The 14,792-nt window shown below is 43.6% G+C and overlaps 1 protein-coding gene across 1 annotated transcript in view; it reads left to right on the top strand.

Annotated features, from left to right (window-relative positions):
- The window catches only part of LOC142294846 (ephrin-A2-like), a 464,446-nt gene that overhangs the window by 296,727 nt on the left and 152,927 nt on the right, over positions 1 to 14,792 (top strand). The window contains exon 2 of the mRNA XM_075337903.1: positions 4,124 to 4,416. Within this exon, the coding sequence (XP_075194018.1) occupies positions 4,124 to 4,416 (293 nt within the window). The remainder of the gene's footprint in view (positions 1 to 4,123; positions 4,417 to 14,792) is intronic.

Here is a 14,792-nt window from a genome sequence, read left to right as displayed (position 1 = left end):
ACACCAATAATCACTTATCAAAGCTCTTCCCAATTACAAATGGTACTAGACAAGGATGCCCCCTTTCTCCCCTCCTTTTCGTTCTGGCTATAGAACCCCTTGCAGAGTTAATCAGAAACAATTCCAACATTTTAGGTATAAAAACAAGTAACCGCCATCATAAAATTGGACTTTTTGCGGATGACATTATTCTTTCCCTCTCAGACCCCCTAAACTCTATCATAGAAGCCCAAAAAATTCTGAATGACTATTCAAAGGCTTCCTATTATAAATTAAACAACAACAAATCTAAACTTCTTCCCTTTTTCCTTAAAAATAGTACTATTAGTCACATTAAAAAAGTTTCCTCTTTTACTTGGGAAGAAAACTCATTTGCCTATTTAGGGATCAAAATTACCAATAACCTGGATTCTTTAGTGGAAACAAATATGGAGGACCTTATTAAGATTACTCAAAGAAAGATTACAGAAATGCCCAAGAACAATATAAGTTGGTTGGGAAAAATTATGGCATACAAAATGATTATATTACCTAAGATTTTATACAAGTAAAATATATCTTTGTACCGTGTTAGTTTTTTTTTTTTTTTTTTTTTTTTTTTTTCTCTTTTTTTTTTTTTTTTTTTTTTTTTTTTACTGCACTATTCTAAGTCCTGTTGTGTATAAATACGTGACTCTTCAGATTTTGTGTTATACCATGCCTGATGAAGAGACCTGAGTAGTCTCGAAAGCTTGCAATTATTACCATCTTTTCAGTTAGCCATTAAAAGGTATCAACCACTGAGGACTCTCTGTTCTTTTAAACAATTTTTTTCTAAGATTTTATACTACTTTAGAACGATACCCCTCTTAATCCCATTAAATTATCTATACAAACTACAAAGTCACTTGAATGAGTTCATCTGGGACAAGAAAAAGCCAAGAATTGCCAAGAATACACTGACAAAACACAAAAGAAGAGGTGGGTTCAGCTTACCCAACATATTATGTTACTATAAGACTAATATCATCAAACAGAGTATAAATTGGATTCTAAACATTCACACCCTCCCATGGCTCGATTTGGAATTATCCCTCAATAACTACTCTTCCCTGCGATCCCTTATCCTACTTCATATCCTGAACCCTAAGCTACCTCTCCCAAACTCCCCTACAATTGCATCCACTTTATCAATCTGGAAAAACTTTACTAAGCAAAAATCCAAATTAACCAAATTTGAACAAATCAGTAATTTCCCCCTAAAATTCCTTGCCTTAACCCCTTAACGACCCATGACGTACTAGATACGTCATGGATCGTTTTCCGGTAAGCCCCGCCACCTGCCGCCGGCAGGCGGCGGCGATCGGCGCACATATCAGCTGTTATCAACAGCTGATATGTGTGCCTGCTAGCCGCGGGTGGAATCGCTTCCACCCGCGGCCATTAACCCCTTACATTTCGCTGCCAAAGTCTTGGCAGCGATATGTATATGGGCGCCGCCATTACAGTGACTTACCCCGCCCCCGCCGGAAGTCACGTGACATGATCACGTGACTTTCGGCGGTTGCCATGGTAGCACAGGGTCATGTGATGACGCCTGTGGCTAACATGAATCTGATCAGTAAACGGCGTAGCGGCAAAAAAATTCCAAACGCCAAAATTACGTTTTTTGGTCGCCGCAAATTTTGCGCAAAATGCAATAACAGGCGATCAAAACGTAGCATCTGCGCAAAAATAGTACCGTTAAGAACGTCAGGTCAAGACGCAAAAAATAAGCCATCACTGAGCCTCAGATCCTGAAAAATGAGAACGCTACGGGTTTTGGAAAATGGCGCAAAACGTGCGCCACGTTTTTCGGACAAGCTTGTGAATTTTTTTTAACCCCTTAGATACAAGTAAACCTATACATGTTTGGTGTCTACAAACTCGCACCGACCTGAGGCATCATACCCACACATCAGTTTTACCATATAGTGAACACGGTGAATAAAATATCCCAAAAACTATTTTACAATCCCAGTTTTTTTGCAATTTTTCCGCACTTGGAATTTTTTTGCCATTTTCCAGTACACTATATGGTAAAACTTATGGTTTCATTTAAAAGTACAACTCGTCCCGCAAAAAACAAGCCCTCATATGGCAAGATTGATGGAAAAATAAAAAAGTTACGCCTCTCGGAAGAAGGGGAGCAAAAAACAAAAACGCAAAAACGGAAAGTGCCCGGGGGCTGAAGGGGTTAATGACAAATGAGACCATTCCTGAAACATGGAATACTTTGGGTCCAAAACTAATAAAAGACATACACAATGGCAGAGATTTCATCTCATTCTTAGACATTAAAATAAGATATGATATACCTGACTCTGACTTTAAGTTCCTAATTTCTCTGAGGACCTCCCTCCGGAAAATCCTAAGCACTAACTATCCTCTCCCGGACTTTATTAGTATCCTATTCTGCAACTTAGAGAAACAAAGCGTCTGGAGTACTAGTAACATATATAGATTCTTAAATGATGACTATATATTTTGTAAGCAAACCTACATGGAAAGATGGGAGAAGGATTTAAAGATGTGTTTCTCTGATGAGAAATGGCAAAACTGCCTAAAAGTTACGTACTCCTCCACCATCTCCACTATCTTACAAGAAACCTTTTATAAAACTTTATCAAGATGGTATCTTACTCCGGTCCGTTTAAACAAATTTGATAAATCAAACTCTCCTGATTGTTGGAGAGGATGTGGACATAAGGGTAGCCTATTGCATATCCTATGGGAATGTCCTAAAATTGGAAACATGTGGTCAGAGATCAACAACCTCTTGAATCGAATATCTACTTCAAAGGTTACAGTCTCCCCACAAATGGCCCTTCTGTCCCTAGATTTGGAGGACACTGACCCTGCCTTGGTTCCCATATTTATACATATATTTCTGATTATTAAGCAACTGTTAACAGTAAACTGGAGAAGTAATGTTATTCCTACCACCTCGGAAATAATTAAGCTAATGAATAAACACCAAGAATATGATAGAAAGTATGCAATATACAATAATCTTTTCAGTTCATACTACAAAAGATGGAGTCCATGGCCTACAAACATCAGTAATGCCTCAATGTAAATGGAATGAACCCTTCCCCCCCCCCTTTTTTTTTTTTTTTTTTTTTTTATCTTTATTTTTCTCTCTCTTCTCTTTTTCATTCTTAGCTTCTTATTGCATTTAAATATGTCTTCACAGAGTCAAATAATAATGTAAATAATAGCAAATGTTATGGGTGTCAACATCTGCAAGTCTACAATATTCACTAGTCTGATACAATTTTTGTAAATAGTTTAATCCTGTATGTTTTCCCATTTCCCTCCCCTTGTGGTTTTTCCCTTTACATTTCCAAAATTCCCCCAACAAAAGCCTTGTTCCTTATTTTTCCTCCCTCCCTTCCAATATCCTCCTCCCCCTTAAATTTCAATGGTTAAACATCTTTATGATTACTTATCTACTTTTGGATATACTTACATAAGAGTGTTTGAAATTCTATGACTGTTATGTTATGTTATGTTATGTAATAAAAATATTGAAACACAAAGAATATATAACAAAATATGGAGATGAACTTTCGTTATTGACCAAATACTTATTTTCCACCATAATTTGCAAAACAAATCTTGCCAAATCAGACAAGGTGATTTTCTGGATTTGTTTTCTCATTTTGTCTCTCATAGTTGTGGTCACCTATGATGTCAGTTACAGGCCTCTCTCATCTTTTTAAGTGGAAGAACTTGCACAATTGGTGGCTGACTAAATACTTTTTTTCCCCCACTGTATCAAATGACAATTGCAGGTCCCTCCTTCAGCAGGGGTGCAGAGGGTCGTGAGGCATAGACACTAAGACTAGGGTACTTTTAGCCACTTTGACTTTGCATATTTTGCTACAGTGTTAGAGCAATATACTGATATTTCGCTCATGGGAAAGGAACCCTGGCTATAACTCAGAGAACTTAAAGAATTTCTAATATTAAACTTCTATATTATATAGGTTTATTCTACTGTTGTTGGTTTTGTTGTATTTAATTTCTTCTGAAAATCTTATCAGAATGAATTAGCCTGATGATATTACATTGAATCTAACATTGCTATTATTTTTCATAGGTTTTATCATGGTGACTACACGGTGGATGTGAGTATCAATGACTACTTGGATATTTACTGCCCCCATTACGAGATTCCACTCCCAGCAGATAGAATGGAGCGCTATATACTCTATATGGTCAATTATGATGGCCATGCCTCCTGTGACCATCGTCAGAAGGGGTTCAAAAGATGGGAGTGCAACCGACCAGATTCTCCTAATGGACCATTGAAGTTTTCAGAGAAATTCCAGCTGTTTACGCCTTTTTCTCTGGGGTTCGAGTTTCGTCCTGGACATGAGTATTATTATATTTGTAAGTATCAGGGGGGCATGGGGACATAAAAAAAGGCCTTACATGTTGAACTATTTTATTTATAGATGAACCAAAAGTAAGTACAATATGGAATATTCTTTAAGAGCTAAACATCATACCATACGACATATACATTACCAGTAATGCAATATAAAATAGTAATGTAAAACAGATAATATCACATCTACTATGGGACTAAACAAGGGCTTCCTTCCATCATGATTCTAGAAGTATTTTTTAATTTACTTTAAAACATATTACAATATGTTCAAAAAAGCTAAAATGCTTAGAAAAGATAGAATTTCACTCATTTTATAATACATAAATATATAGCATATGTTCAGTCTTACAGTGGGTGATAGACAAAGAGAATAACTTAACATCTTCATATGTATCTGGATTTATATGTCTGATCTGAAATTCCTACAGGTTAATAATATTCCTGTCAATCATGCACCTCATGGGAATCTTTACCATTTCAAATATATTACAGGTGACCTGTCAGGAAAGTGATTACTATATTTTATGCAACTGAAAACAAACCCAACAAAAATAGGAAAGTGTTAGAGTCATTCTCATTGTGTGCATTGCCTTCTCTTATACGCGTAGTCACAGTAGTTACAGATCTGCAGTGAGTGGCTGCATACAGTGTAATCATGAACTCATCCCTAGATAATAATCATAATAACAAATCTATGTATTGTGCCAGCATTTTCCACACTTTACATTTTAGAGAGTTTGTTAGAGGATCAGTTTACCATGTTTGTGGCCTATGAACCTAAACATGGTACCTTACTTATGGCTGGCGCAGTGACTAACTCAACCTACACATGGTGTATCTGGAACGGATGTTTACTTTTCAATAGGCAGTTGGTATAGCATTTACAGTCTGTCCACGAGAGCACAATACTAATAGTTACACACAATTCTGAATCAACTGGAAGCGGTTATTGGCGCAGTTCACAATATAAATGATGTAAATCACAAGCAGCTTCAGGGTATTGCAGGTTGTAACTCGCAGAGGTGGTTGCAGATCTCCGCAGGCTATAACTTATACAAGTGGTTACAGTATTTCGCAAGCTATAATTTACACAAGAGGTTATAGTACTTTGCAGGCTGTAAATTACACAAGTGGTTGTAGTTCTGTCATGTCTCCAACAGAGTCCGCTCCTGCGACTTCTGCTTCCATCACCAGGCGCCAACGTATTTCCGCCGTGGGCAATGCTAGTGAGAGGGTGATAGTCAGTGCCAGTGGCTCTGGTGGGTGCAGGCTCCACCCATCCACTAAGCTGTGTTTCCCTGGGACCTACAGTACCACTGGCTGACTGTGGTGGCGTGTGTCTTCCAGCTAAAGTTACCACCTTTCAGCTACAGCCAATGGGAAGGCACCACACCCTTGTTATTCCCCCTCCTGTCTGCTGGTTGCCGACAGATATAGTCTTGTAGTATACTGCTTGACTCTTTTCAAGATATAGTCTTGTAGTATACTGCTTGACTCTTGTTTGCACCCTGCTCCTGAACGTCTGGTCCCCATGTTTTGACCTCTGCCTGTTCTGACTACTCTCCTGCCTGCTGTATTTTGTACTTCGCACCCATCTCCGGTTTGACCTCAGCCTAATTTCCTGACCACCCTCTTGCCTGCCGATTTTGTCCCTTTTTGTACCTCCTGGTTTGGACCCTAGCTGACGACTACTCTTTCCTGGATTGCAGCCTTTCATAGGCAGCAATCTCCTGGATCTTGTTGTAATTCCAGATCCCTGTACAGGGGTTAAAGAGTGGAATCCTACTGAGTGGACGGCTAGCCTCTAGTCTGTCCGTGATAGTAATCCTGAGTCTGTGGTCCTGGGCAGACAACACAAGTGCTTTGCAGGCTGTAACTTACACAAGTGGTTGTAGTACTGTGCAAGTTGTAACTCACACAAGTGGTTGCAGAACTCACAGGCTATAACTTATGCAAGTGATTGTAGTACTTTGCAGGCAATAACTTACGCAAGTGATTGTAGTACTTTGCAGGCTATAACTTACACAAGTGGTTGTAGTGCTGTCACGTCTCCACCAGAGTCCGCTCCTGCGACTTCTGCTTCGATCACTAGTCACTGCTGTATTTCTGCTGTGGGCAATGCTGGTGATAGGGGAGGAGTCAGTGCCAGTGGCTTTGGTGGGTGCAGGCTCCGCCCATCCACTAAGCTGGGTTTCCCTGGGACCTACAGTACCACTAGCTGACTGTGTTGGCGTGTGCCTTACCACCTTTCAGCTACAACCAATGGGAAGGAACAACACCATTCATATTTTCTGTCTGAGAACTCAGTCCCGCCCTTTAGCCATGATTATTCAACTTCCTATATAGCCAGGTCCCTTGCACACAAGCAGATTTCAACCGCATATAGAGGTAACATTTGGTTAGGGACCCCAGTAATGAATTGATCAATACATTAGCTAAATATCTCTTTTTCTCAAATAATCCTCAGCAGTTATGGAATGTCACATTTAATTTTTTTTTCAATTTTTCATATGGCTAGTTGTATTTTTCATTCCTTATGTATCCTAAAGCAGTTATGCTTGTTCATATTTCTCTGAATTTGGTGTGCAGCTTTCACGACATATAGATACAGTACATAAGTGGTTGTAGTACTTTGCAGGTTGTAACTTACACGAGTGGTTGTAGTACTTTACAGGTTCTTACCTACACAGGTGGTTGTAGCACTTGGCAGGCTATAACTTACACAAGTGGTTGTAGTGATTGGCATGCTGTAATTTACACAAGAAATTGTAGTACTTGGCAGGCTGTAACTTAGGCTTACAAAAGTAATTGGACTAATCAGGTAGAGTATAGTACAGGCTCACAAATTATCATCAACCCTTAATAAAATATAAGTTTTTTAATAAATCTTTAGAATAATCCCAAAGACACACAAACAAAGAAAAACCAAGGTCAGGTGACCCTAATACCGATACAGGGGACCGGTAATATATTAGGATAAAAAGAGAGGGAGGGGGGATGAAAACCTTGGTGACCCTCAACAGTTCAGGTGTCCCTACCTAACAACGGAGGGTGTGACACCTTAAGTTACCGGGCGCCCCTGTTCCACGTCGACTTTCCCGCAAGAGGTGATACACAAGCAATATATCTGCAGAAACTAGCTCATGTGATAATCTATTACAGGAAAAATAAAATGATTCACTTCCCTGAAAGAAGCTTACAGCCATGGATTACCACCATACAGGATCTGCTGCTGTTTCCCCAAGCCTCCTGACGAACCTTTAATGGGAAAGGAGAAATGCGTAGAGGCTAGGCAGGGATGAAGACCTGCTTCTGTGACGCCCTGGCAAAGCCAGGTTGTCACAGAAAGAGTTAATCCTCCTTGGTAATCTGATCCCACACCGGTGCAGCAAGACAAACCACATCCCCCAGGGTAAGAGAAAAGCAGAGCAGAGGGGAGGGGCTGGGGCAGAGTGTTTGGAGAGACAGAGAGAAGAGAAGTCTGGAGTTGTAGCTCCCAGGCTGAACGTAAGCGTGCTCCGAGAGGGCCGGGACAGGCCGTAGTGAGGAAGGGGCCAGAGGTAGCCGGAGCAGGGTAGTGGCCCCTCGGTACCTAGGGTGACCCGGATCACTACGGGGAGTGGATTCCCCGTTCCCGGCTGAGGAGAAAGAGGAAGAGAGTGGAGAGAAAGGCACCTGGCTGCAGGGAAAGAACAGGAGCTGCTGCACCGTGTGTGGGACACTAACACCCCCGTACCGAAGGCTGCGGACACCAGCAATTCCTAGTTTACCAATGACTCCGTGTGAATTACTTGTGAGTACGCCCGTGCCCTCGGGCACCGCACCGCAGCACTGCGCCCTGCTCCCTGCGTACCCCATCACCGGGCCCCGGGACAACCAACCCCCTACCCACGGAGGGGAGAAATAACATCTAGCTGCTCTATACCATTGCTCCCGGGATCCCCGTCCAAAGCAGCGGTGGTGTTCCAACCTCACCACAACTGTGGGTGGCGTCACGGACAATTTCCCTTACCAAATCCCCTTTTACTGTGGAGCCTGGGATCACAGACCGGGTCACGCCACCGTGATACCCACAGAAGTGACCTCGTGGCCCAGATCTGAGTACCCCTGGTCCCCGGGCGACAAATTTGGCATCACGAACGGGATCGAACCCATCCAGTTACCTGGAGGAAGTGCGCCTTGCCCCGTCTGTCAGCAGCGTCCCGCTGAGGAAAAATCCCGAAGTCCGCCATTTTAGCCGCCATTTTAGGTGCCAAAAACAACAGCTTGGCGCCTTCTTCTCTGAGCGGCGGGCGCGAAAAAGAGGCTCCGCCCCCTGAGAACGCGGGCGGAAGTAAAGCTCCGGAGGACCGGAAGCGAAAGGGAAACTTTAAAAGTTGCTAGAAGGACTGCTCCCGAGTACCAAGGGGGAGCAGGAAGAAGGAACCGCAGTTTATGTGACTAGGACTGTAAAGGCAGGGACGCCAGGACTTTGCCTAATTCCGTTCCTGGACAAGCAGTAGCCGCAACCCCGATGACATCTTTCCTGGCTCCGGCGGTCCGCCCCGCCGCCACGGTGGTGACGTCGGCTCCGGCAGTCCGCCCGGCCGCAACGGAGGTGGCACCCGATTGGAAGTCTGCCCCAGATGTGGCGCCAACCGCTCCCAGGTACCCCGTCATGGCTGTGGAGCAGCCGGAGTGCACCTGCAGAGAGGAGGAGCAGGCCAGTGAGAGATGGAGCCCTCGGCAGTTAGCGATGCCGGTTGTAGCCGGCGCCGAGGGCATCCAAGTGGGCCTGGCTTCTGAGCAGGAGGCAGAGCACGGAACCCGTGCCCCGTACTGGGAGTGGCGGCAGCAGCAGTGGTAGTGGAGCATGGACGGCTACCCACAAGTTAAAAAGTTGACTGTTTTATGGACTGTCACCCCTGTTGAACGCCCTCAAGTTCAGGAGGAGGCCATCTGCTCCGCAGGTGTGGGGTGGCAGAACAGTTTAAAGTTTTAGAAAACGTACCTCCCGATGTGGGAAGATGTATGACTGTAATGTGTTTATTTTCCCTTTTTCCAGTTTTAATAAATGTTGGTGCCCAGACGGCCCGAAGACGGGCCGTGTTTTACCAAGGGGGTGTGTGACGCCCTGGCAAAGCCAGGTTGTCACAGAAAGAGTTAATCCTCCTTGAATTACTTGTGAGTACGCCCGTGCCCTCGGGCACCGCACCGTAGCACTGTGCCCTGCTCCCTGCTTACCCCATCACCGGGCCCCGGGACAACCAACCCCCTACCCACGGAGGGCAGAAATAACATCTAGCTGCTCCATACCATCGCTCCCGGGATCCCCGTTCAAAGCAGCGGTGGTGTTCCAACCTCACCACAACCGTGGGTGGCGTCACGGACAATTTCCCTTACCAAATCCCCTTTTACTGTGGAACCTGGGATCACTGACCGGGTCACGCCACCGTGATACCCACAGAAGTGACCTCGTGGCCCGGATCTGAGTACCCCTGGTCCCCGGGCGACACACTTCTTTCAGGGAAGTGAATCATTTTCTTTTTCCTTTATTGTCCTATGTAAATTATCTGTGATGGGGCTATTGGCACCCAAGTAGGAAATTAGTATTTATGTGTGGCAGTGAATTATTCTGCTGATTTCCTGGTCTTTCCTTGATTGTAGAGAAAGTATGGTGGCTCTTTTTGTCACACTTTACGGTGTAATAGATTATCACATGAGCTAATTTCTGCAGATATATTGATTATGTATCACCTCTTGCGGTTGTATATCATGTTACCTTGAGTCAGGTTTTGAGAAACACATATTTACCACTGTTTTGGACCCCATTGTACCTTTGGAACAGTATCTCTCTTTCCCTCCCCTCTATTTGAATTATCTTCCCTAATCTTAGGGTGAGGAAAAGGGAAAGTCGACGTGGAACGGGGGTGCCCGGTAACTTAAGGTGTCACACCCTCCATTGTTAGGTAGGGACACCTGAACTGTTGAGGGTCACTCTCTTTTTATCTTAATATATTACCGTCCCCCTGTATCGGTATTAGGGTCACCTGACCTTGGTTTTTCTTTGTTTGTGTGTCTTTGGGATTGTTTTAAAGATTTATTAATAAACTTATGTGTCGCCCAGGGATAGGGGGTACTCAGAGCTGGGCCAATGGGGTCGCTTCTAGAGGTATCGCGGTGGCGTGACCCAGTCTGTGATCCCAGGCTCCACAACAAAAGGGGAATATGTAAAGGGGGATTGTCTGTGACTCCACCCGTGGGATGAGATGGTGGCACTGCCGCTGCCTCTGGGGACCGTGCCTGGGACTGATGGTGTGGGAGCAGCAAGGTGGGATCCCCTCCATGGGTAGGGGAGTTGTGGTCCCGGGGCCCAATTGGGAGTTGTGGTGGTGGCAGGGATTGCAGGGAGCAGGAAACTCAGTTTGGTTGTCTTGATGTTGGATGAAGCTAGGCTGATGTGTGTAGTCAGAAAACACAGAGTCCTTTTTAAACCAACTTGCCAAATGGCCGGTCACCGTTGGCGGGTGTCTTCGGGTCCCACACCCAGATGTACAGCCAGGGGCCCTTCCTTCCACACTCTCTGTCTGTCTCTCTCTTGTCTGGACTAGTCCGTTTGAACGGCCTCCGGATTGGGTCCCTCTCCCGGCACTGGCGGGCTACAACCCTGTCCCGGTCGCCTCAGGTTCCCCGCTGCCGGATCTCCGTCGCCTGTGGCCCTCACAGCCACCTAGTCCGGTAGTCCAGGGCTCCAACCCCGGCTACCATTTTCTCCTGGGAGCTGCAAGCCTCCCCTGTCAGCTTTCCACTGATTACAGCACAACTCAACTGAATTCTGCTCTGTCACTTCCTTAACTCCTCTCGCCCCCTCCCTTTTCCTGGGGAGGGGGTCAGTAGGGATCCATTGGCTGCTGTACATCTGTGTGGGGATTGTGTAGCTGCCAAGGAGTTTTAACTCTTTCTGTTACTACTTGGTTTTACGAGGGCGTCACACTTATATTTTATTAAGGGTTGAGGATAATTTGTGAGCCAGGCTGTAACTTACACAAATGGTTGCAGAGCTTGGTAGGCTGTAACGTACACAAGTGATTGTAGTACTTGATCGGCTGTAATGTACCCAAATGGTTGCAATGCTTGGCAGGCTTTAATTTAGACAAGTGGTTGCAGAGCTTGGCAGGTTGTAACTTACGCAAGTGGTCACAGTACTTGGCAGGGTGTATCTTACTCAAATGGTCGCAGTGTTTGGCTGGCTATAATTTACACAAGTGGTTATAGTACTTGCCAGGCTGAATCTTACACAAATGGTTATAGCACTTGGCAAGCTGTAATTTACAGAGGTGGCTGAAGGACTTGACAGGCTGTAACTTACTCAAGTGGTTATAGTACTTTGCAGGCTGTAAATTACATAAGTTGTTGTAGTACTTGGCAGGCTGTAATTTAAACAAGTGGTTGTAGTTCTTGGCAGGCTTTAATTTACACAAATGGTCGCAATGCTTGGCATGCTGTAACTTACACAAATGGTTATAGTACTTTGCAGGCTGTAACTTACATAAGTTGTCGTAGTACTTGGCAGGCTGTAATTTGAACAAGTGGTTGTAGTTCTTGGCAGGCTTTAATTTACAGAAATGGTCGCAATGCTTGGCATGCTGTAACTTACACAAGTGGTTGCAGAACTTGACAGGCTGTAGCTTAGAGAAGTCAGGCTATAATTTACATAGGTGGTTACGAAACTCCTCAGGCCATAAATTATATCGTTTTTTGCAGAGCTTAACATGCTATAACTTTCATAAGTATTTAAAGGGCTTGGTAGGCTGTACCTCACACAGGTAGTTGCCCGACATTGCAGGCTGGATCTTACACCAATGATTGCTGAACTCAGCCAGCTGTAATTTACATAGGTGGTTGTAGAATTTGGCAGTTTGTAACTGACATAAGTGGATGTAATGCTTTGCAAGTTGTAGCTTACAAAGGTGGCTGCAGAACTCAGCTGTCTGTAATTTATTTAGTTGGTTGCAAAGCTTGGCAGACTGTAACTCACACAATTGGTTCCATGGCCTTGCAGGCTGGACCTCACACATGGGGTTGCAGAACTCAGCCAGCCGTAATTTATGTAGGTGGTTGCAGAGTTTGAAAGGCATGGAAATAAAATCACTTAAATGAAATTATATAAGTATATATCTGTAGGGATGGAGGTCAGCGCTAGGACCCAATATTCCTATAGTTCTGCAGCTAGATTTTTGAGGCAGTAAACTCCTTACTTTGCCTGGGGTCGGACTAGAAAAAATACATAGAAATAAATTCCTATATGTAAAAAATATGTGCTGAATTAAGGTATATCTGTATTTTTATTTTTATTTCTACTCCAAGAATGGGAATAATATTTTCCGATTTTATTGTTACAAGAAAATATACATAAAATCACATAGATTTGCACAATACTAAGATAGACACTCAGCAGGACTCTAAAAAACAACTAAAAAAAACTCTATAAAAATATGGAGTCCCGGCCGGCAGCTACCACTTATTATTTGAAAAAGGATAAAAAAGTAGTAGTGAAGAAGGGGTTCAAACTTTTCTACAAATAAATAAATAAATCCGGAGATATCCAAAAGTTCCACAAGGATATGGTCCTTTCTAGTTTGAGAAGTAAAAGTATTCTTTGATCTTATTAAAATTTCACAGTAAACGTTATTATACTACTGTTCCTCCTAAATCCTTCAATTATTACTATAAAACATGCGCTCCACATAAACCACGCTCTCCTTGGTGTGTTTGAATCTTCCCGCACTCCTAGCGTGTTAACCCTCTGTAGTCACACAGGAGTGTAGCAGGAATGCAACGATACACCAAGCACTTATGGTGGGTGCCCGGTGCAGGTTACCTGATAAACGGCCACCAGTCTGGAGACTCCAATAGCAATGCGGTCTCTGGGCTGTGTATATTCTTAGTGCCTGGACACAGCAATTTCAGCAGGGTTAAGCTAGGTCTACTCTGTATGAACTCCTGATGCCTGGAGATGAAGATACCATCAAAGGTTGTATTAGGTCACAGCTCCACTCTGAGAGGGCAGACAGGTATTTAGGTTCCGGAGTTAGAGGTCATCGCGGGGCACGGATGCAGGAGCTATCTTGGGCGAACTCCCGTTAGACAAGTTTGAAGTTTAGATGAGTCAGACAATTAAGCCTTCACCCCAAGTAGATAGAAAGTGTATGCTGAGCTAAATCCGACATGCGTTTCGGGGGCTTTAACGGTCCCCTTCCTCAAGGATAGAACAGCCACTCAATTGGATCCTATTCATAGTACGATTTGATTAAAGTCCATTAAGATCATGAACTGATGGTAGCTTGCATTAAAGGGGTTCTTTGTTCAAAACAAGTTATCACTAATGATAAGTAAACATTAAAATGCTTTAATGCTCCGTTCTCGATTCAAGCAGGTCAGATGATGTCCTGGTGGACCAGACCAACGTTGGCTGCAGAGCTTAGTATGCTATTACTCAAATGGTTGCAGGGCTTTCTAGGTTGTATTTACTGTATAAAATCGGGAAAAAGGAGAGACGGGTTTTTTGCCGCGCTATAAACCACAAGGCTGGAGTATTAAAAGGTATTCTTTTATTGAGCCATACCTTCTCACACCACGCATGCGCTCTACATTTTTTTCCCACGGTCTGAACTCACTTCACCTTTCACCACAGGGAACCCGCTCCTTGCGCATGCGCCCCTTTCTCTGCCCACACTGTGCGTACACTACTCTCCAGGAAACAACTTGTTCTTTCACGCTCCCCACATCATCTCAATGAAAAAAAGGGGGATAAGTCCTAAACATCTCATTCGATAATATTAAATTAAAAATTAAATGAACGAGGAAATTCTGAGGACACTTTTTTTCGAGCTGCTGCTTTCCAGTATTCTCCCTAGGCAGAGTAATGGTTAGGGAGACAGCCTCCCGTCCTTTCCCGACACCTTCTCTGCTGGTTCAAACCCTGTTTTTTCCTTCCCCCCCCTTTTTTTATCCATGCCTACCAAGAAAAATGCACAAATAAATACACATTTTTGTTGTTGACAAAACAACTCTTTATCATGGTTTCTCTATCATTTTACTGTGCTTGACAGTAATTTTCCTTTCCATTCAATGTACTATAGCATGTAGAATTTGTGTTTTTTTTCTCGATCATGACGTAGTTTTGCTCCTCGTGGCTATGAGTCATGGGGAAATGAGGTCATTCCCAGGAACATGGCCTCACCTGGAAACTTTTATTTAAACCCTTGTTTTTTCTGTATTGGTATGTTTCTTTTTTCCCTGAAGAAGAAGGCGGACATGCCTTTGAAACGCGTTGGATGGCTCAATAAAAGAATACCTTTTAATACTCCAGCCTTGTGGTTTATAGCGCGGCAAA

Source organism: Anomaloglossus baeobatrachus, chromosome 1 (assembly GCF_048569485.1).
Source record: "Anomaloglossus baeobatrachus isolate aAnoBae1 chromosome 1, aAnoBae1.hap1, whole genome shotgun sequence".
NCBI lineage: Eukaryota > Metazoa > Chordata > Amphibia > Anura > Aromobatidae > Anomaloglossus > Anomaloglossus baeobatrachus.
Note: the sequence above shows the minus strand (reverse complement) of the source record. Positions and strands in the feature narration are given on the sequence as shown.